At 31.9% G+C, this 20,363-nt stretch overlaps 2 protein-coding genes across 8 annotated transcripts in view; one reads left to right on the forward strand and one right to left on the reverse strand.

Annotated features, from left to right (window-relative positions):
* The window catches only part of LOC145319271 (calpain-A-like), a 34,725-nt gene extending 32,046 nt beyond the window's left edge, over nucleotides 1-2,679 (forward strand). For both annotated transcript variants that reach the window (XM_080161297.1, XM_080161298.1), the window contains exon 23: nucleotides 213-2,679. In XM_080161297.1, coding sequence (XP_080017423.1) covers nucleotides 213-330 — 118 coding nt within the window. In that variant the 3' untranslated portion in view covers nucleotides 331-2,679. The remainder of the gene's footprint in view (nucleotides 1-212) is intronic.
* A 1,897-nt stretch (nucleotides 2,680-4,576) lies between these two features.
* Nucleotides 4,577-20,363, reverse strand: part of LOC145319273 (innexin inx2-like) — a 30,632-nt gene continuing 14,845 nt past the window's right edge. For 2 of the 6 annotated variants that reach the window (XM_080161305.1, XM_080161304.1), the window contains exons 6-17: nucleotides 20,064-20,179; nucleotides 19,448-19,523; nucleotides 19,030-19,101; nucleotides 18,736-18,811; nucleotides 16,387-16,502; nucleotides 13,115-13,166; nucleotides 12,391-12,448; nucleotides 9,725-9,788; nucleotides 9,386-9,447; nucleotides 8,817-8,940; nucleotides 7,758-7,892; nucleotides 4,577-6,813 (exon numbers count right to left, since the gene is read on the reverse strand). In XM_080161305.1, the coding sequence (XP_080017431.1) occupies nucleotides 6,693-6,813; nucleotides 7,758-7,892; nucleotides 8,817-8,940; nucleotides 9,386-9,447; nucleotides 9,725-9,788; nucleotides 12,391-12,448; nucleotides 13,115-13,166; nucleotides 16,387-16,502; nucleotides 18,736-18,811; nucleotides 19,030-19,101; nucleotides 19,448-19,523; nucleotides 20,064-20,179 (1,072 nt within the window). In that variant the 3' untranslated portion in view covers nucleotides 4,577-6,692. Of the gene's footprint in view, nucleotides 6,814-7,757; nucleotides 7,893-8,816; nucleotides 8,941-9,385; nucleotides 9,448-9,724; nucleotides 9,789-12,390; nucleotides 12,449-13,114; nucleotides 13,170-16,386; nucleotides 16,503-18,735; nucleotides 18,812-19,029; nucleotides 19,102-19,447; nucleotides 19,524-20,063; nucleotides 20,180-20,363 lie in introns of all 6 variants that reach the window. The other 4 variants (XM_080161302.1, XM_080161301.1, XM_080161300.1 and 1 more) reach the window with 4 other exon arrangements.

Raw genomic sequence — 20,363 nt, forward strand, 5'->3', positions numbered from 1 at the left:
TAGTTTGGACTCTGACAGATTGAACCATCCAATCAAAATTTACAAAAGTAAACAAATAATGAATATAGATAATGCAAAAAAGTTTATTTATTTTTAAATATTATATTACATTAAACTTGTTTTAATCTTTCTCTTTTTGTTTATCATTGCATATTTCTTTTTTATGACCGTTTTCGGCCTTGTTATAAATATAAAATCCTACTTTATTCCAGATTTGAGCTTTCAGTCGGCAGTTATGTGATTATTCCCGCAACTTTTGAGCCAAACATTGCCAGCAGATTCATGATGAGAATATACACGGAGAAACCAATGGATTTAGTAGAACTGTAATGCGGAGCCTAGGGGCGGATATTTAAACTAATTTATAGAAAAGTAAAAAATGGCGTAGGTTTTGAGTTTAGCCCCAGTGATTGGAATGAATTTTATATAGTTTAATTAAATTTATAATTATGATAAAATGAATATGTTAAAGATTCAATTACAGAGAACTAGAAAGTTTAATAATTCATACATTTAGTGATTATTTGTAATAATGTATTTTAATACCTATAGATTCAAATTTTGTTTTATACTATATGTATTTTGAATATTAGGAAGAAAAAAACCTGCCCTTCTATTATTTAGTAGTTTTTTATCCATAAAGTTTTTTTTTAATTTTGTTATTAAAAAATCACATGAGTATGCAGGATGTCGGTCTGTTTGTGTGTGTAGCAAAGGATCTTGCTAACCGCTAAACCGTATGGTTCTCCTTAACTGTGAAGCTTCTTGTAGGTCCATGTAAGGTTTATAGCTATTTTTTGAGGGACGGGAACACCACTCTCTTAAGAGAAATCACCCAAGAAAAAAGCCCCGACACAAAAATATTTGTTACTTTTTCTGTTTGAAACAAAAAATGAAAGTAGAATGACGACTTCCCCCTTCTAACTCAAGTGCCCCTAGAGGCCTCTAGGGGGCGTAGCAGCTAGTATTATCACAAGCTAAGTTGTAAAACAAGTTGATTAAAATATGTATTAGGTGCAAAAAAACCCGTAGATGAAAAGTACAATTATCTCAGATTTATATAAAATAGACTACCTCTAAACGAACAGATATAACTGAAATAGGTTATAGATCATAACAGAAAAACATTTTTTTCATATAATCAAAAATATCAAAATATTTTTTTTATGCTATAATAATTATTAAAGTATCTATATAATATTGCCATTAATTTTTTAGGCCTTGAAAAGTAATACCTATAGTTTTTATCATTAATTTTCATATGAAGGTGTATTAACTTTTTTGCTTTTTATTTAAGATAGCTAGCCGGTGCTTTTAGTAAGTAGTAGATGTAAAAATTTTTAAGATTTAAAAAAACCGAGGTTAAAAAAATTTATTTTTTCAATAATTACTCAACAGAATTTTAAAAGTAAGGTGTCAAATTAAAGATCTTACTATTTTTGTTCATACTGGCCATTTTCTTCTTTTATTTTGTTGCGTTTTAGTACCTTAAAACCGACTTAATTATTTTTAAAAAAAACTTAAATTACTTTAAAAATAAGAGGTCTACAAAAAAAACCGATTACATATCGGAATTCTATGCAAAATTTTACATCTACTACTTACTAAAAGCACCGGCTAGCTATCATAAATAAAAAGCAAAAAAGTTAATACACCTTCTTTTGAAAACTTATTATTTTAGTACTTCAGCTACTTTATTACAAACTAGCGGCTACGCCCCTAGAAGCCTCTACAGGCATTTAAAATGGGAGAGGGAAATGTCGACCCTTCCCCAATTTTAATTTGAGTTTAAAAAGAAAAGGTAAAAATTATTTTTATGTGGGGGGGCATGATTTTTTATTTGGAGGGTTTAGATACCCCCCCCCCCAAAAAAAAAAAAAAACTCCATAACAGTAAAGTTTCTTATAGTTCCAGGGTAGGTTTAAAACTCTTTGAGGAGTATACCTCCACACCAGAGTCGTCCAAGCTTTTTTTATTGGAGGGGGGAAGGGTTACTTTGTATTTTTTTTTGGGGGGGGGGGTAAAATGTTGCGCAAAGAAAAAAAATTTTTACACACCCTCCCCAAGCAAATTTTTACCCCGGGGGTTAAAATTTGCTTGGGGAGGGTAATTACCCTCCGGAAATCTGTTTTTAGGGGTAATCTTCTAATAATAAAATACTATTTAGCAGTAAAAATGCGTGCGAAGCGCGGCAAATTTTTTTTGTTAGGAATTTTTTTTATGGGGGGGGGGGTATTTACCCTCCCAAAATTGTTTTTTTTATGGGGGGGGGGGGGTAAAATAAAAAATATTTTCGTTTGGGGGAGGGTAATCACCACTTTACCCCCCCCCCCCCCCTTGGATGTCCTTGCTCTACGCTCCAAGGAGAAATCGCCCCTGTAAAAAATCCCCCCTTTGAAAAATATTTTTTTTTACTTTTCATTTTGGCTTTTGGTCGACACATCACATTCCATTTCCCTTACCTAAAGTTCCACTACATGCCTCTAGGGGCTTAGCCATAAGTAAATTTCCTACTTTAAAGAAACAACAGGCATACCACAGTTAATAATTATAGAGTAGATACGCTACTAAACTTAATTTCAAGTTTAAATTTTTATATTTTATAAAATTGTGTTCATAATTATTTGTTAGGACATGTGTTTTCATCCTCAAAATAAAACATACATGATACAAGTATAAGTTTTTTTTAGTAGCGAAGCTACTTTATAACTTGGATCTGTTCGTCTTTTTATGTGATTGTGACCTTAGGTCATGGAAGAAATACAATTTATCGGCTGCTTAATGAGATATGCATCTGAATTTTCTGGTGAAGATTTCTGATCAATGAACAATTTTAGCAGGCCCTATTTTCATTTTTATTTTTTTTATTATTTCTGTGTTTTACTACTTATGGATGGATGTTTCTTTTCTATAATTACACCAGGCCTGTAGTTTCTAGAAACATGATGTATACAAGGATAACAATATCTATAAAAGCGAAGATCTGAACTGGTAGGAAAACGAATAATAACACTTGTAGAGTATCAGAACTAAATAAAATAAGCAAATATAAATGTATAAGACTAGAACCAATAGAAATTAAATTTGTTGCAAAACTGCTTAAATACAGAAAACTGTTTAAGGACATACTTACATTTTTAGGAATTGACTAAAGAGATGCTTCGCATATAAAATTGTACCTTGTTGTAATAGGTTGAACACTCCAAAATTCAGAGGATAATTATATCATACAAAAAGTTTTTAATAATTAGCTTGTTTTAAATGAACGTTTGGACTTTCTGGTAATAATTATAGAGTTACCACGCTTTCTAAGTCGCACCTAACTGTTATAGGATTCGTAATGCACAGTTTGAAATCAAAAGTATAATTGTAATATGTCTAAATTAACGAAAAGAGCTAACAGTTACGGACGGACAGAGACCTAATGAGTAAAAGAGCTTCGCTTCCAAAAATTGAACCTGATTAGAAATGTAAGGAATTATTGCAAAGTTTCTTTGCTTAAAAAGTATGATATGTTTAGAGGAACTCCAAGAATTGTGAATAGATACTGATTGTGATCGATCAAAAAGCATAATAATGGATAATATAGTAAAAGTATTATTATCAAAATTTTGAAGGTTTAGCTATATAAACTATATATATTTACTTCCACACAGAAATACACATTTTTATTTAAATTTAGCGTTAAAAAACATTAAACTCAAATTGTTTGGATAAAAAGAAAAAATAATTGGCACCATCTAGCGGCTAAATTTGGAACAATGTATTATACGTTTCAAGCTCATTTTTGTTCACTAACACTCTGTACTCTGAAATATAAGAAAACTAGCGTCTACGCCCCCTAGAGGCCTCTAGGGGCACGAAAAATGTTTTTTTTTCAATTTAAGTTAAAATTATCTGTTTACCAAAAATATCCACAGGGTGGTATTTTTTTATTTTTGAGATTTCTCTTGGGATGGTGGTGCTGTCCCCCACAATAGCTATTAACCTTCCCAGGACCTATGAAAAGCCACAAAAGGAGCATCATATTGGTTCAATGGTCAGCGAGATCCATCGGTACAAACAGACAAATAGACAGACAAACATCCTGTTATTTTATAATAAGGATTTGGATTACAAATAAATTCAAGTCCAATGCTTAAAATTTCATGAGTTTTGTTCATTAGTTGTTGGTGGTGCTGATCTCTGGAAAGCTTGGTGTCGTTCCGGGTTCTTATAACATACCATCTTATAATTGCAGTGTATATCGTCCGTACGCTCTATAGGCAACCAACCATTTGATTTCACGACCTTTGTCTTAGAAGTCCTAACAGTGCATGGTAAGGAGTTGCGTCTGCTGTAGACCAAGGCATTTTCCCTACTCTTGAATTTTATGTGGCGAACCTTACATAGCAGCAGTAGGTACCATTTTTAACGTCTTTATTTTATATCAAATTTTATATTTAGATAATTATATGTCATCTTTTTTTTTCATTTTGTGGCAAAATGAAAATACTTTTATGTATGAAAAAAATCAGAAAAAAAACACATTTCATCAATTCAATAAATTTTATATTTTGCATTGACAAAATAAAATACAAGAACTTAATTGTAAATTAAATGGTAACTTTAAATGAAAATGCTTTTGGTACATAGTTATACAAAGACATACAATCATTAATTAAATGCTTTATGTACAGGATATGGTATCCAAAAAAATCCTTTAAACATTAAAAAGAATAACAGTTGCTTTTTAATATTTCATTAATTCTAAGAATAGAATTTTAATAAAAATGTAGGGATCCACAGGATGCTGTGAGTATTGGTGCAAAAATATGACGTAACAAAAAAAATTAGCCAATGAGAGGCCGTTATTGACCAATGGTAAAATTTATAGTGGCCTCTCATTGGCTAATTTTTTTTGTTACGTCATATTTTTTGCACCAATACTCACAGCATCGATCCACAGGGATAAGAAAATGGACAATAAATTATATTTCCAATAATGATAAACAAAATTCCCCTTCTGCATATTATAAACTTACACACTTCTAAGTGCAAAACAACCAACCAAGATTCCATGAAAGTATCTGTATACAGTTTTGAGCCAAAAATTATGAAAACGTAGTTATAAAACTTTTGGTACCACTACCAATATAATTTACTGTCCAATGCCACCCTGCTCCATACACAAATGAGAATTATTTCGAGTGAAATTTCTTCGGTTACCATTAATTTTATATGTAAATTAAGTAAAAACAAGGATATACAAATCCATACCTAAATATGTTAATAGTAAAAGTGAAAGAAGAAGAGAGATAATTAAAATAGTTATCTATTGCATCGTATTATAAACAGATTTCCACGGATATAAAAGTGTACAAGATTAAAACCAGGTTTTTTTTATCCCCGAGATGCCAAAGGCTCTGGCGGAAAACCTGGTTTTAATCTCATGATTGTGCATTTTTATATTCGTAGAATACTAGATATAATACGATGCTATACATAATTTTTCAGTATGGCTGAGAACCGTTTATAATCCACCGGATATTAATCGGTTTTGAAGCAATACTGGAAAAGAGATTCCATTTAACTTAAAAATAATAATAGCTACCAAAAACGTTAATTTTATTAATTTTGTTTTAAACAATAGAAATTATTAATAATAGTGAATATAAATATTTTGTTAAATAAAAAAAATTTGAAAATATTTAGTTTTAATGATAGAAAGAACAGCTATGTCCAAAGGTATAGCAGCAAAGACAAACAAAAACGAACTTTTAGAATTGAGACAATTTATGTTTCATCGTATTTTCATTTTTCACTGTAGATTTTTATAGATTAGTTTCGCAGGTAGATGATTGCCCCGCATGGTTAGGAAATTGATCCATCCGTTCTTAATAAGAAAGTCAAAGCTATATTTGCCTCAATGCTTTATAATTGTCTGACAGACGGACGGAAAAAAGTTGTTACGTAGAAGCAATACTGAAAAATCATGTATAGCATTGTATTACAGACAATTTCCCATGAATGTTAGAATAAAAATCATAAATTCAATACCAGTTTTGTTAGCCCATGACTTCAGCCACTTGGGGCTCAAAAATCTGGTTTTGATTTTAAAATTTTCTTTTTTAATATCCGCAGAAAGCTGTCTATAATACTATGCGATAAATAACTATTATGGCTATAATACAACAAAATCTTTTTGTATTATAAAGTCAATAACGTTATTTTTACAAATAAATGTTAGATAGGAGTTAAAATTGATAAAAATAAAAAAATGAAGATTTACAATTCATCTTACGTATATGGACGACTACAAAGTATAGAGTAGCTTTGTTTCGTAAATGTGCAAAAATATGTGAATTTACATTTGGGAAGAAAATCAGGTTCTTAAAAATTCAATATGGAACAATTGAAGAGAATAAATTTAAATTTAGAGGATAGGACAATGGCAGTTTAATCGTTCTTCATATAGGGTAATAAGTAAAGGATTTCTTTTTTTTTACTATCAAAAAGATGGTGCAAATTTTATGTTAAGAAAAAACTAATTGCATCACAATTGATAAGGTTGCGAAACATATATAAAGAGATGATGCAACGTTCAGCTTTAGAAAAAATATAAAATAAAGAATCTTTGTGACATTTTAATTTCATCTATGGGAAGACGCTAAGGTCATTCAAGACGAGAAATAATTTGGATGGCGCAACTTTTATCTTGCAAAGAAGGCAGCTTTGCCCATGGCCTTGCCCATCTTGCCCCCCTTTCCTCCTCCTTTGACAGGTTTTTTGCTTGTAGATCTGGACCGGGGCATCTTCTTCATTGGCGGCTTGCTAGAATTCAGAAAATCAATTACCCTATTTCTTTTGGTGATCAAGAACTTTTGAACACCAAGAGAGCAGGAGCTTCCAAGCTTTTTTTTTTTGGGGGGGGGGGGTAATCCCCACTTCCCCCCCCCCCTTGGACGTCCTTGCAAGAGAGAGAGAGGCGACAATGGGCTGTTTATTACACTTTTCCCTGAAGTTTTCATATTCGTTGGCTCAACAACTTTTGGAGACTTTAAATGCACTTTGATGGGTTGGTTTATTAAGCTGAGTGTACAAACGTTTCAACCACTAATTGTAATCTACAGAAGAGTTATTTTTTTTATCAACTCAACTTTGGGGATGCAAATTAATTTATCGGCCGTTGTCTTATCCCTTTAGATCCCTGGAAAACACCACTAAACTATCTTTTTTTAAACTAAAGACTAGAACCTTTTTTAAAGAAATCCAAAGAAAACATTAAAAATCTTTGGTGTCTTTAAACCAGGATATTTAACCGCAGCTAAAGACGCTATTTAGATCATTATTTTAAATGCTTTGGTTCAATTAAGGAACAGTATTTAATCCGATTATATAAAGTAGTAAGATTTTTTGTCTGTAGCGAAGGATCTCGCTAAACTATGAACCGATATGGTTTTCCTTTACGGAAAGCTTTTTATAGGTCCATGGAAGGCTTCCAGAGACGTAGTCGCTAGTATAGAAATATTGTACTATTGTTGAATTTATGTTAAGGGGTATTTTCTAGAGGACGAATTTTCAGGAGGGTGGAGGTATATTCCCCCAAGAGAGTAAAAAACTATCCCTGCACCTATAAGATGCTCCTTACTGTAAAAGAGAACCATAACGGTCTTGCGGTTAGAGAGATCCATTGGTACAAACAATCAGATACACAATCAGACATCCTGTTACTTTTATATACAGATTTAACAAACTATCTTTACATCTATCTCTACCTGGAACTTCTGCCTCTGGTGAGCAATGCCTTAGCCTCCATGGCTCCTGCCAGATGTCCACCCAGCCCTCCCTCGTGACTGTCCTCACTTCCAGCCCCGTCATGGCCGTGCTCAACGTCGTACTCAAGAGGGTGTCTGCAAGCAAAAATTTACAATTACAAAAAAATAAATAGAAATTTTGACAAAAAGAAACTAATTTGCAAGGAGACACCCTCTTAGTACATAAAACGCCATTTTTAATTACTTTATATGTAATAAACAAGAAATTTTTTTTAATGTCTTTATTTTGTGATTATAAAGTGTAAAAAAAAAGTACAATTAATAATATTTTAGTATAACATATAATACGAATAAATTTTAGTGAAGAAAACAAATATAAGAATATAACTCAAAGTTTTAAGCTAAAAACTAAAACAAAGTTTAAGCACCTAGAGGGTATTTTTGCATTGATCTTAAAATTCACATTATTTTTAGCATATATTGTTTAAATATACAATGATTTGAATCAGCTTATAGAGCCTAATAATAAAAGGTCATACAATACAAATTACCAAATATAGGCCATAATTGACCAATGATAAAATGTATATACTGGCCAATCATTGGTCATTTGTATTGTATGGCGTATTTTTTTATTAGGCACTATACCTAATCTTTTTCCAATAATTTTATTAAAGCCAATGTTAGTATTATTACTTCTAATTGTGTCTTTCTTAACAATTAATATTTTAATAACATTTTGTTGTTGTTGTAGAGAACACCCTGCTTTTTAAGAAGCCATAATAAATTATAAATGGCTTTGATAAGTTTTTTTGGTCAATTATCAGTCAAAAGATATTTTATGCTTTGTTAAATTTAAAATTAGGCCTGTTTATTGAGAAAATCTTTGTACTAATTTCAATTTCTCTAATATTCATATAACAATATAAAAAACAGTATAAAAGCATAATTAAAGATATGTTTAGTTTTAAATTGAAATGTATTTAAAATTGCTTTTTGATAATGACAGGCAAAGGTGGGGAAGAGAATTTTTTGGAAGGAAAAATTTGGCGCGCTTACTGTTTAACGTCGTCTTCGTCGGGTGCGCTGCCGGAGAGAACCGACATGAGAGCATCATCGTCCAGAACCAATTTGTCACGTGGTAGGGTGCCAGTTCTTGACAGTGTGGAGTTCTTCCCATTGGCTGCAAAAGTAAGATTAGTAAGTTTGTTGTATCTTTGACTTTGGTAAAGCTTTTGATAAACAAGGGAAAGGGGGGGGGGGAGGCATTGAAATGTAAAGTATACTGGTACCCAAAGTTTTCTCATCCATGAGGTATTTTAATATATCTTGATTGGTTGGTTTAAATAAGCAGTGAACTAACTTTATCTACAGAGGTAATTTTGTAAATCAGAATTAAGAATGTATAAATAATTTACTATGAATGGTCTTATCCCTTTAGATCTCTGATTAAACTAAAAAAGCTTTGAAGGAGCTTTAAATAATGTAAAGTTTAATGAAGTTTAAATGAAAATTAACATTAAGCATAAATGCAAAGATAATTTTATGTAGTATTCAGTAAATATATGTTTAGATGAAAATGGTCAAGTATAAAAAAATAACCAAACAAAATAAAGGATAACACTTACTTAGTGCTTTTGACCTCTTAGGTCTACATTTCAGTTCTACAGCCAGCTCTTTGATAAATTGCCTAAATAGAAAAAATATTGTTAATGTATCTATAAAAGGAATAGGATAGCTAGCTGTCTGTAAATCAAGATCCCAAAAACCGATGGATAGATATAGTTATCTTCTACATATACGTCCAGTTAGGATATCTCTCCAGCCTTCAAAGAGAAATAAAAAAAAAAAATTTTTTTATGTTTGTCTGCCTGTCAGTCATTTAGGTCTGTCAGTCAGTAAGTCTGTCCGTTAGACAGTCTGTCTGAGAGAGAGACAGTGAGTAAGTTAGGTCTGTCTATAAGTACCTGAAGAAATATTTATTACAGTTCTTGCAAAGCTGATACAAAACAAACCAATCTCCAATTTGACCCTGCCCATACAAATATCATATTTTAAAGCAAAGTTCTTGAAGAAAACAGTTTTAACTTAAAATCTTCTTTATTTTTAAAGAGTGTCATTTTTTTCACATAATTCTGTAAAGTTAGATGCAAGCTTCTGTTCATATGCTCTTATTAGGTCAAGCTGTCCTTTACTATGACCGAACGAATAGCATATTTACCGCATAATTAAGAACAATTTGACCTAATAAGCGCGTTTGCCTTGAAGCTTGCACATAACTTTATGGTATTATGCGAAAATGTAACTCTTTTTAACTCTATCAACTAAATCAAGAATTCAAAGTACATTTCGTTTTTTTTAATTAGTCCTCTGATCCGAACTTAAAAAATTTAAAAATTAATCCTTGAAGTTGGAGCAAACCTTTCTATAATCAAAAATACGTCATACTGACCTACCATTGGTTTTAGAAAATGTATACCGGCCTGCAAAGGTAAGTTAGTCTATATAGTTGGCTTTTTTTTCATTTGCATTGTATGACGTAATCTATTTATAGGCACTATAAAGAGCTTCGGTTGGAGTATGTATATAAAAAAATATTCAAGATTTAGAAACATATTGATTTGGAAAAATGCTGTTTAACCCTTAACGGTCGGGGGGGGGGGGGCGTTGAACGCCCCTCCATCCGGTTTTTTCTATCTCATTTTCTGTGTGTGCAAGATAAAGAGCCCAAACTGCTTGACTTTTTAAGTATGGGTATGACACATAACTGAGAGTTGGAATTTTTTGAATATCTCCATCCTGGCGGGCACAGGTTGCCAGCAAACCTGGCAGGGTCATCCAGGTAAAGAGCAAAAATATTTTTTTGACTAAAACAAAGCATTTTATCATACCAAAATACTAAAAATTCCTCTAGTAGTACATCCTTATATGAAATACAGGTGTTCAAGTCACTTTCAGGTTCCAGGTATGATCCTGCAGGTCCTGATCCTCCAGGTCTCCAGAAATCTTTAAAAGGCTCCTGTGGCCGCAATTTTTTAATTAGAGACTTCAAATTTTAAACTTAAGCTTTTCTTACATGTCTTCATAACGTATTAAAATTTCATGAAGATCCGCCACCGTTTTCCCGCCAACCGCCGACTGCGGCGGCTGGCAGCTGCCAAGTACAGCTGCGGCCGCTGAAATTTATATTTTGATATTTCTAATGTAAAATTTACATAAAAATAAACATTTTCTGGGAAAAAAATTTTCTTCTAGCTTCAAAAATAAGAAAATTCAGGGATAAGGGATGGGAAACGTAAGAAAATATTATTCCAGGCCTATTTTCCAACTAGGCCTAAAAAACTAGTTTCGGGATGACGCAGTAGTTAGATTTGAAAACTATGAACAATGATAAAATAGCTATTATATGAATGCAAAGAAAAAAAGTATAGAATAGAATTCAGGTAGTTGATTTCACCTATCATAAAATACAATATAAACTTTTCAAAGAACCAATATGTTAGTGGCTTTAAGTAGAATCCCGTTATTACTTCGCCAACCCCCCCCCCCCCATTTAAAAAAAATTTTTTTTTGAGATGGTTAAATCTGATTTATTTTCAAACATTATAAGGGGGGATCTACTTCACCCCAAAATTTGTATATAGAAATAAACACCGCTTTAGCTCCCCAGCTTTAATAAATAAATTAAGTAGAATTGAATAAGTACATGGGTAACATTCTATCAACTAATTGTTCTATAGCAAACATATAAATTAAGAATTTAAAAAAAAAATTTATTTTACGTTAAATATTAACAGAAAAGTTCAATTAAGTGTGCAATAATTTTTACCAAAATTAATGAAATTTTTTTTTTAACAAAATACAGTACACTTTTATTTACATATTGAACTAGTTTTGTATTTGTGATCATTTAGATGGGTTATCAATTCCACATGAAATGTAACTTTTAAATTGTCTAAAGACATGAGTTTTTCACATTGTTCTAAAGCATAAAATGTTGAATCCTACTCAGTCTTCAAAAAACGATCTCTCAATTTATGTTTTGCTATATGGACATTTATTAATGTGTAAATTTAATAATAAGTTGATGTGTTTGAACGTCATATATATTGTTGTCATTCTAATAGCAGAAAGTTTCCATTATTGTCTTTCTAATAGCAGAAATTTATGTTTGGTTGAATTAATTTAGCCAATAATGAACTGGGGGACGCGTTTGTTATTAATTAATTGGTTAATGCTAAAAGCAAGTTTCAGGCTATTGGATATTGGCCTACAGCCAATGAGGAACTGGGGGAAATGAGTTGATTTTATAGGCAAAAAAGAAAAGTTGCCCCATCACTTTTAAAAGGAGGCTGAGACCTAATTTTCGGTCAGGTTTCCCATCCCTTATCCCTGAAGAAAATTACAGCCGTTTGAAATTTTTAAATAAAAAAAGACCTAAAAACAAAGGTTGTTAAATAAAAGGGTGAAGGAAGTGAAATTTAGCCCTCTAGCTCTAATAGGAACTGAGATAATTAGGGGGGGCGTTGAACGCCCCCTCCCCCCCCCCCCCGACCGATTAAGGTGCGGCAAGGGGCCCGACTGTAAAGGGTTAATTCTATTACTAGGTAATGTATAAGTAAAAATATGATTTCCTTATTGAGAACATAAGTGAGGCATTTTCTTACATCATCATCATACTTGTGCCGAATCTAAATAGAAGTATAGAATTAATTAATCAGTTGCTACGCTATTTTTAAAACAACAAGTGGTAGGATGTCTGTATTATCTAGGTTTATCTATCAGTCTGTCTTAGATCTCTCAAAGAACAGGTTTCCTTTTAAGGTAAGCCTAATATTAAACCACTAGAGGGTGCGCCCCTAGAGTATAAGTAGTCTAAAACCAACCCAATGCATAGATTAAAGAATAAAATAGCATAAAACCTACTAAATAAATAAAGCTTTCTTAAACTGGAGAAAATCAGATTTTGGTATATTTTGTTTAACCCCTTTTCCACTTATTCAAATTAAACTAATTTATAGACTGACCGACAAATTATTATGAAGTCAATAAACTAAGCTATACAGAAAACTTTTTGCGTTCATTAATAATAATTTTAAAATGCTAGATCTAAAAATAGAATTCTGAATGAAAAACATTTGAATATTAAAATTACATAACCGAATAAAAATAGAATTAGATCATTCTATCAAATTTGATTTGATTATCAAAATAAAGAATATAGATAATTAAACATGAATATATCAATATAAATTCCCACTAGCGGCTCCGCCCCCCTAGCCTCTAAGGGCTTTCAGGTGGGACGTACGGACATAATTAAATATTTTATAGTTTTCTTGATGAAAAATAAAACTTACTGATTTGTAGATAAGAGAAAATCTAACTCCGTCAAAAAGAATTGTCATCAGTCTAATTAAATATCATTATTTTCATTCTTGCATTATTTAGACTATGGGTTTAATCAGAGAGAGAGAGAGGAGACAATAGGCTATTAATTACACAAGTCCCCAAAGTTTTACCATAACGTTTTCTTATTCGTTGGCTTAACAACTTTGGGGACTTCAGTGAATTTTAATTAGTGTTTAATCTACATATGGGGTAATTTTGTGTATCATAATTGGGAATGTTCACCAATTTGACAGCCATTGTCTTAATCCCTTTAGATCCATGGGGTTTAATGATACACATAGATAAGTGGATTGGGGAGTTGTAGAGACCTAACTCACATAAAATTTAAATATGACAGGACCGAACAAAAATTCTCTGAAAATTAACTTTTGATAAAATACCAAAATTATTATGAAATTATTTAGATGAAATAAAATTTTCATACTTTCTATAGAATTTTGATTTTGTGTCTTCTAATGTGCAGGAATAGGTTATTAGCAGATTCTTCTTCTTACTAACTTTAGAAAAATCAATGTACAGAAAAGTAAATTTAGTAAGGGCATTATGGCGCCGTCTTAATCAAACTATGGAGCAGCTTCGCGCCAAAAAAAAAATTTGATCATCCCCATTTTAAAAAAAGAATGCATCTTTTTATGGGTGTTATGGTGTACTAATGAACAAAAGCGCAATTATAGAGAAGTTTTGCTTTTCTTCAAATTTGATATTGTTAAAAATCTAATTTATTTGAGAATTATTTCTGAAGAAGACTTATTTAAAATTCTTCTAAGTACAATAGATTGAAATTCATCCAATATAAGGACAATTCATTTGAATTTATATCCTAATAATAAAGTTACAGGATGTCTATTTGTTTGTACCGAATGATCTTGCTAACCGCTAAACCGATATGGGTTTTTAAAATTAAAAGTGAAAATGAGGAAAGGTGATCGAATACTCCCCCACCCCAAAAAAAAAAATCCACATCATTTTTTTTCTTTTTTAATCCAAAAAATCTGGTTATCGAATTCAAGTCCCCCCTCCTCAAGTGCCCCTAGAGACCTCTAAGAGCAAAGCCGCTATGAAAGATTATATTGACTGGGTGCCCAAACATAAATTATCAAGGATTAATATCTTACCCATCCCCTTGCCTAATTTTCAACGAAAAAGACTATTTCCCTGGGGGGGGGGGGGGGTGTAGGGGGGGTTATAACCTCTTACGTATACCTAACTTAAATGGGCAACAAAATTTTTTTTTCTCACACTTATGTAGTAAAATCAATGTTCATCAAAATTCATAAAATTAATTTCTATATGTATAAAGTAAAATCTTATAATGAAATTAATATATTTAAATCAGGAATGCTTAATAAAAGAAATATTTGAATTGTTTTCTAATGAAAGTTCATGAAAATAACAAAAAGTTTATTTTAAAAAATGATATTTCTGGATTCACTTTTTTTTCGAATAAATTTATATTTGAAGTTTAGAGTTTTCTAAAATCAATCATTTTAATTTTGATTCAATGAATGCTTTAAAATCATACGATATCTTTTTCAAAGGCAAATCTTTTATTAACTTAGGGCCGATCTGTCCATAAGTCCGTCTGTCCGTAACGCTCAGTTCTGATTTAGGCATATTGGAATCATCATATTTCAGACAGTTGGGTACAATTCACAAAGCATAGCAGCTCTATAATCTTTACCAATAGTTCGTAAGTTCAAAGATGCACAGTACAACTACATATGTCAATTTTTTTAAAGTCCATCCGTCTGTTTGTCTGTTTTTAACAGCTATATACAGTTTTTAATTTTCATAATTGAAATATGAGCGGCCCCTAAAATTGTTTTTGAGAATGAAAATATAAATAGAATGTTGAATTTAAAATGTTTCTGTGTAATTGTATATTCTAAAATTGGGACTTAAAAGTAGAAAACATATTTAGACAAATTATAAAGGAATTACATACATTTTACCGTATCTCTTCTAAACCGATTAATATCCGGTGGATTAGAACCGGTTCTCAGCCATACTGAAAAATTATGTAAAGCATCGTATTATATCCAGTTTTCTACGAATATAAAAATGTACAATCATAAGATTAAAACCATTTTTTACCCCGTTCCTTAGGCTTTTCGGGACTAAAAAATCAAATTGTGTCAAAAATGATCCATGATCCTCTCATCTCCCTCATTTTTATTACGTCACATGGGTCATTTTTGACACAATTTTAACACAATTTGGGCTTTGTCGTTTTAATCTCATAATATATAACACTTTCTATCCTCGGGAAGCTGTTTATAATACGATGTGATAAATAACTATTTTAATGCTAAATGTGCAAAATGCTATCGTGTTTGCTAGAACACAGCAATAGTGTCTGACTGATTATGACGTAACAAAAAAAATTAGCCAATGAGAGGCCGTTATTGACCAATGGTAAAATTTATAGTGGCCTCTCATTGGCTAATTTTTTTGTCACGTCATTATCAGTCAGACACTATTACTGTGTTCCTAGTGATGATTCTTTGGACAATTAGATCCAAACTTTATGGATAATGTCTTCCATGTTGTTTTAAGAATACTAGTTCTTACCCTAGAAAAAAAAAACAATTTAACTTTTATCCCGAGAGAGAAGAATTTAATTTTAGCGTTTATGTCAGGATTAAGGTATAGGTAGCCAACAAGCGAAATAAATCTAAAATAATATTTGGGGGCAGATAAAAAGCAGTCAATTTTACTAAGTGTTGCACCCCCCCCCCACCCCCCCCCCCTCCCCACAAACGACAGCTGAAAATCACGTGAAGGTTTCGTGATTATTTCAATTTCGTTGTTGGTATAAGTTCCGTTTATGCCAACCGACAGGCATTCTAAAAAATAATTGGTTGCATGAGAGTACTTTATATGCTGTAATAATATCAACATAAAACCTTAGTTTTAATATCAATATCTTTTTGAATAATAAGGCTTATAAATAGTCATTCTATCTTCAAAATTTTTTTTTTAATGTCATTTAATTTAAAAAACAAGGGACAAAAATAAAATAAAAGATTAGCAAATAAAAGGATTGGGGGAAGAAAATTATTACTTTAACCATTAATTAAAAATTGGGGGCTATTTGCATATCCACGTGGATATTCAACTACCATTGAGCCACTTTGGTTTCCAGAATAATTTATAGTCCAATGTCCCATACCTCCCTGCAAAGTTTAGGGGAAAATAACTGTGGAATGAAATAAAATTCCTGAAGAAAATGAAGAATATTGAAACAGGGCCAAGGAAGAAATACCAAAACCAGAGGAACAGATAAATCTTCTCGTTGATAACATTCTGGGTCAGAACACACAGTCCATTGTGGGCCTACATAGATAGATAGATAGATAGATAGATAGATAGATAGATAGATAGATAGATAGATAGATAGATAGATAGATAGATAGATAGATAGATAGATAGATAGATAGATAGATAGATAGATAGATAGATAGATAGATAGATAGATAGATAGATAGATAGATAGATAGATAGATAGATAGATAGATAGATAGATAGATAGATAGGTAGATAGATAGATAGATAGATAGATAGATAGATGGATAGATAGATAGATAGATAGATAGATAGATAGATAGATAGATAGATAGATAGATAGATAGATAGATAGATAGATAGATAGATAGATGGATAGATAGATAGATAGATAGATAGATATTTTGGCTTCAATAAAAATGACAGATAAAAATAAAATATTTAAATAAAAGCACGAAATTGTAAATACGCCTTGCATTTACCATGTGCAAATTTAATTCAACATTGCATCACAAATAAAAAGTAAAATGGCAGTATCCAGGAAAATGTTAGTGACTCACAAACCCAACTTACTCTACCCCCATTAAAAAAAGTATGGATTAAGAGAGGGATTAGAGCATCTGGTAATAGCCAATTTTGTGTTTAAATGATTTATTCACCTTAGGGGAAAAATCATACATAATAAAGATACGAACAATTTTCATTAAAAAAGGATTATATCATACATATAAATAAAAAACATAATAATTTTAAAGAATAACAAAAACTACACATGATAGATAATATTCGTTAAAATAAGTTATTGTCACAAGCATAGACGTCCAAGGGGGTGGGTAATGGGGCGATTACCCCCCCCCCCCCCAAACGAATCCCCAATTTTTTTTTCATTTTACCCCCCCCCCCCATTTAAAATTTACCCCTACCCTGGGGGTGCCGTAGGCACCCCCAACCATTTAAACAATTTGGGGGGGGTAAATACCCCCCCAAAATAGAAAATCTCTATCAAAAAAAATTTTTGCGCGCTTCGCGCGCATTTTTAATACTAAATTTGTGATAAAATTTAAATTACCCCCCCAAAAAATTTTACCCCGGGGGTAATTACCCCCCCTAAGCAAATTTTACCCCCGCGGTAAAAATTTTGGGGGGGGTAACCGGCCAAATTACCAGATACGAAAGTAGCAAAAAAAAATTTCTTCAGAAATCTTATATAAATTTACATAAAGTTAGACTTGTTCAGAAAAAATGTTCTTCTAGCTTCAATAATAAGAAAATTATAGCCATTTAAAAGTTTAAAAAGCAGAGATTTTTGGTGTAAAGTATAAAAAATTATAGAGCCGGATATCCGGCCGGATAGTTTCAATATCCGGTATCCGGCCGGATATTGAAAATGGCCGGATATCCGGCCACACCGGATATCCGGCCCAACCCTAATTATAATAATAATAATCACCATGACAATAGATAATATAGATTTGTAGTTGAACGCATTGATGTTATTCTTTTTTCAGATATGTTCTTTAAATTGATGTAATCAAGATTCCATGGGAATAAAAAGGGATAAATTTGTCAGCTTTGCAATTGCTGATAATTACAGTTTGTACAGGATACTGAATTCTTCTGTGTTTATACTTGGCAAAAACTTAACTGGAAAATGCCTTAGTATAAGACAGTTCGTCTACAGCATGATGCAAACATTTAATTAAAAATGCCTTTGCTCATAATAAAATGGACTTAGCCTGGCATGAGCAACCAAGGGATTTTACTGACAAGGCAGGAGTAATAACAAATGAATATCCCTATTATATTTTGGTTTTCCCCGGATTTTTGGTTTGAGTCAACTTGTAATTTAAAGTTGATGGTGTAGGCATGGGGTTGGAAGGATGAAATGGGGTGATAACACATGTGTGTAGCTTAGGGATCAACTTGCCAGACCATGTAGGAGAAAAGAAAGAGAAGGCTTGCAAGAGGATGATGGTGAGGAGAGGAGATGAAAATAAATATATGTGTGAAGTAAAACAGAACTCCATGTAAATGGATTTTTTTTGTTATATTTTACATTTCTGGTTGGCTTTTACTTTGATGGTATTTTGTTTTGCTCTTCATGATATTTTTATTTCTTAAAAATCTTCAGAATTCAAGAGGTTCTTATATTACAATTGTCAGCCCAATTCAATTATAAGCTGGCTGTATATAAAAGACTAAAAAAGTTTAGTCTTTTATTTAAGTGTTTTATTTTTGTCTGTAGCAAAGAATAGGTATAGAAGACATATATAAAGGTATCTACCTGATTTCCTCCTGCCGCACCGACGTTGGGTATTGTACAGGACACTTCGGTTGGGAAAACTGCACACATTGGGTCTCTGGATAAAAAAAGTTTGTTGGTAGTTTTCCTGAAATTTTGCAATTCCACCCCCCCCCCCCCTTTCCTTTGTTTTGTAATAAATTGGAAGTAAGGGTGGGTGTATTTTTCCCCTAACACCTGCAAGAAGCCCAAACCAAGCGGGGACCATAACTGCAGGGCTACCCAGCACCCAATATAACCTAACCTAACCTTACATAAACAAACTATGTAAATTACCTTAGCATAAGATTAGGATCATATCTTTCTTTATAAGAATGGCTGTAGTACTCCATGACCTCCCATCCATACCTAAATAAATTTAGGTATCTTAGTATATTGAAAATGTCAAGGTTGACAACTTTATAGAAATTTGTGTCTATTTAAGTACCTATCTATCCATCTATTTACCTATCTTAATATATATATATCTACCAATATCTATCTCTTTGTCTGTTGTTTGTTTGTTTGTCTGTCTGTTTGTTTGTATGTCAGTTTGTTTGTCTGTCTGTCTGTCTGTCTGTCTGTCTGTCTGTCTGTCTGTCTGTCTGTCTGTCTGTCTGTCTGTCTGTCTGTCTGTCTGTCTGTCTGTCTGTCTGTCTGTCTGTCTGTCTTTCTATCTCTCTTTCTATCTATCTATCTAACTATCTATATTTACCAAGTAAACTTATGTCCAAGGAAAATGTTTGTAAAATAGAACTGAACACTGAACAGGGCAAAATTCAGAAATTCACCTGAAATCAAATACAAATATTAACACTTTGATATAAGATATTTTGACGACCGTCTGTCAATAAATATTATGGCTCGGCACCCGCGCATAAGCTTCAAAATTAAAACTGCTGGAGTCACAAAGAAGATATTTTCGGGAAAAAAAATGGATTGCCTGTTTAGGAACAGATTTAAACATTTAGCTGACGTTTAAAGTTATAATATGACGGTTTCACTGAGTCTTCTAAAAAAGGTTGCTCCTTGAGTAGGTTCATACTTTTAAAAAATCTGTTAAGAAATAGACTGACAGATCAACAAATATTCTTATTAGATAGAACATCTATAAAAAAAAAGAAATGTATCGTTGATTTAATTTAGTCCCATTAGATTGTTCGTTTGATGCTTTTTTTAAATAAGCAATTTAAATTTCAAAATTGCTATGATTAATCCGTAAACAAAGCAGTTATATTTATTAAATGTTTCAATGCTAGGCCGTTCAATCGGAAGAACGTAAGGACAAGCAGTAGATATAGAGAAGCTTCGCATGGATAAAAAATACTTACAGAAAACAAAGTATGTGAAGTACCAGTTGTTGTGATGGAAAATTGATTTGAAATATTTGACAAATTTCTCCACTACAGCCTCCATCACTACTCCATCATCATATTTAGCATCCTCACTAGATATATAGATAGATATATAGATAAATATTTGACAAATTTCTCCACTACAGCCTCCATCACTACTCCATCATCATATTTAGCATCCTCACTAGATATATAGATAGATATATAGATAGATAGATAGATAGATAGATAGATAGATAGATAGATAGATAGATAGATAGATAGATAGATAGATAG

Source organism: Acartia tonsa, chromosome 5 (genome assembly GCF_053477335.1).
Source record: "Acartia tonsa isolate MP-2025a chromosome 5, ASM5347733v1, whole genome shotgun sequence".
In the NCBI taxonomy this organism is placed as follows: domain Eukaryota; kingdom Metazoa; phylum Arthropoda; class Copepoda; order Calanoida; family Acartiidae; genus Acartia; species Acartia tonsa.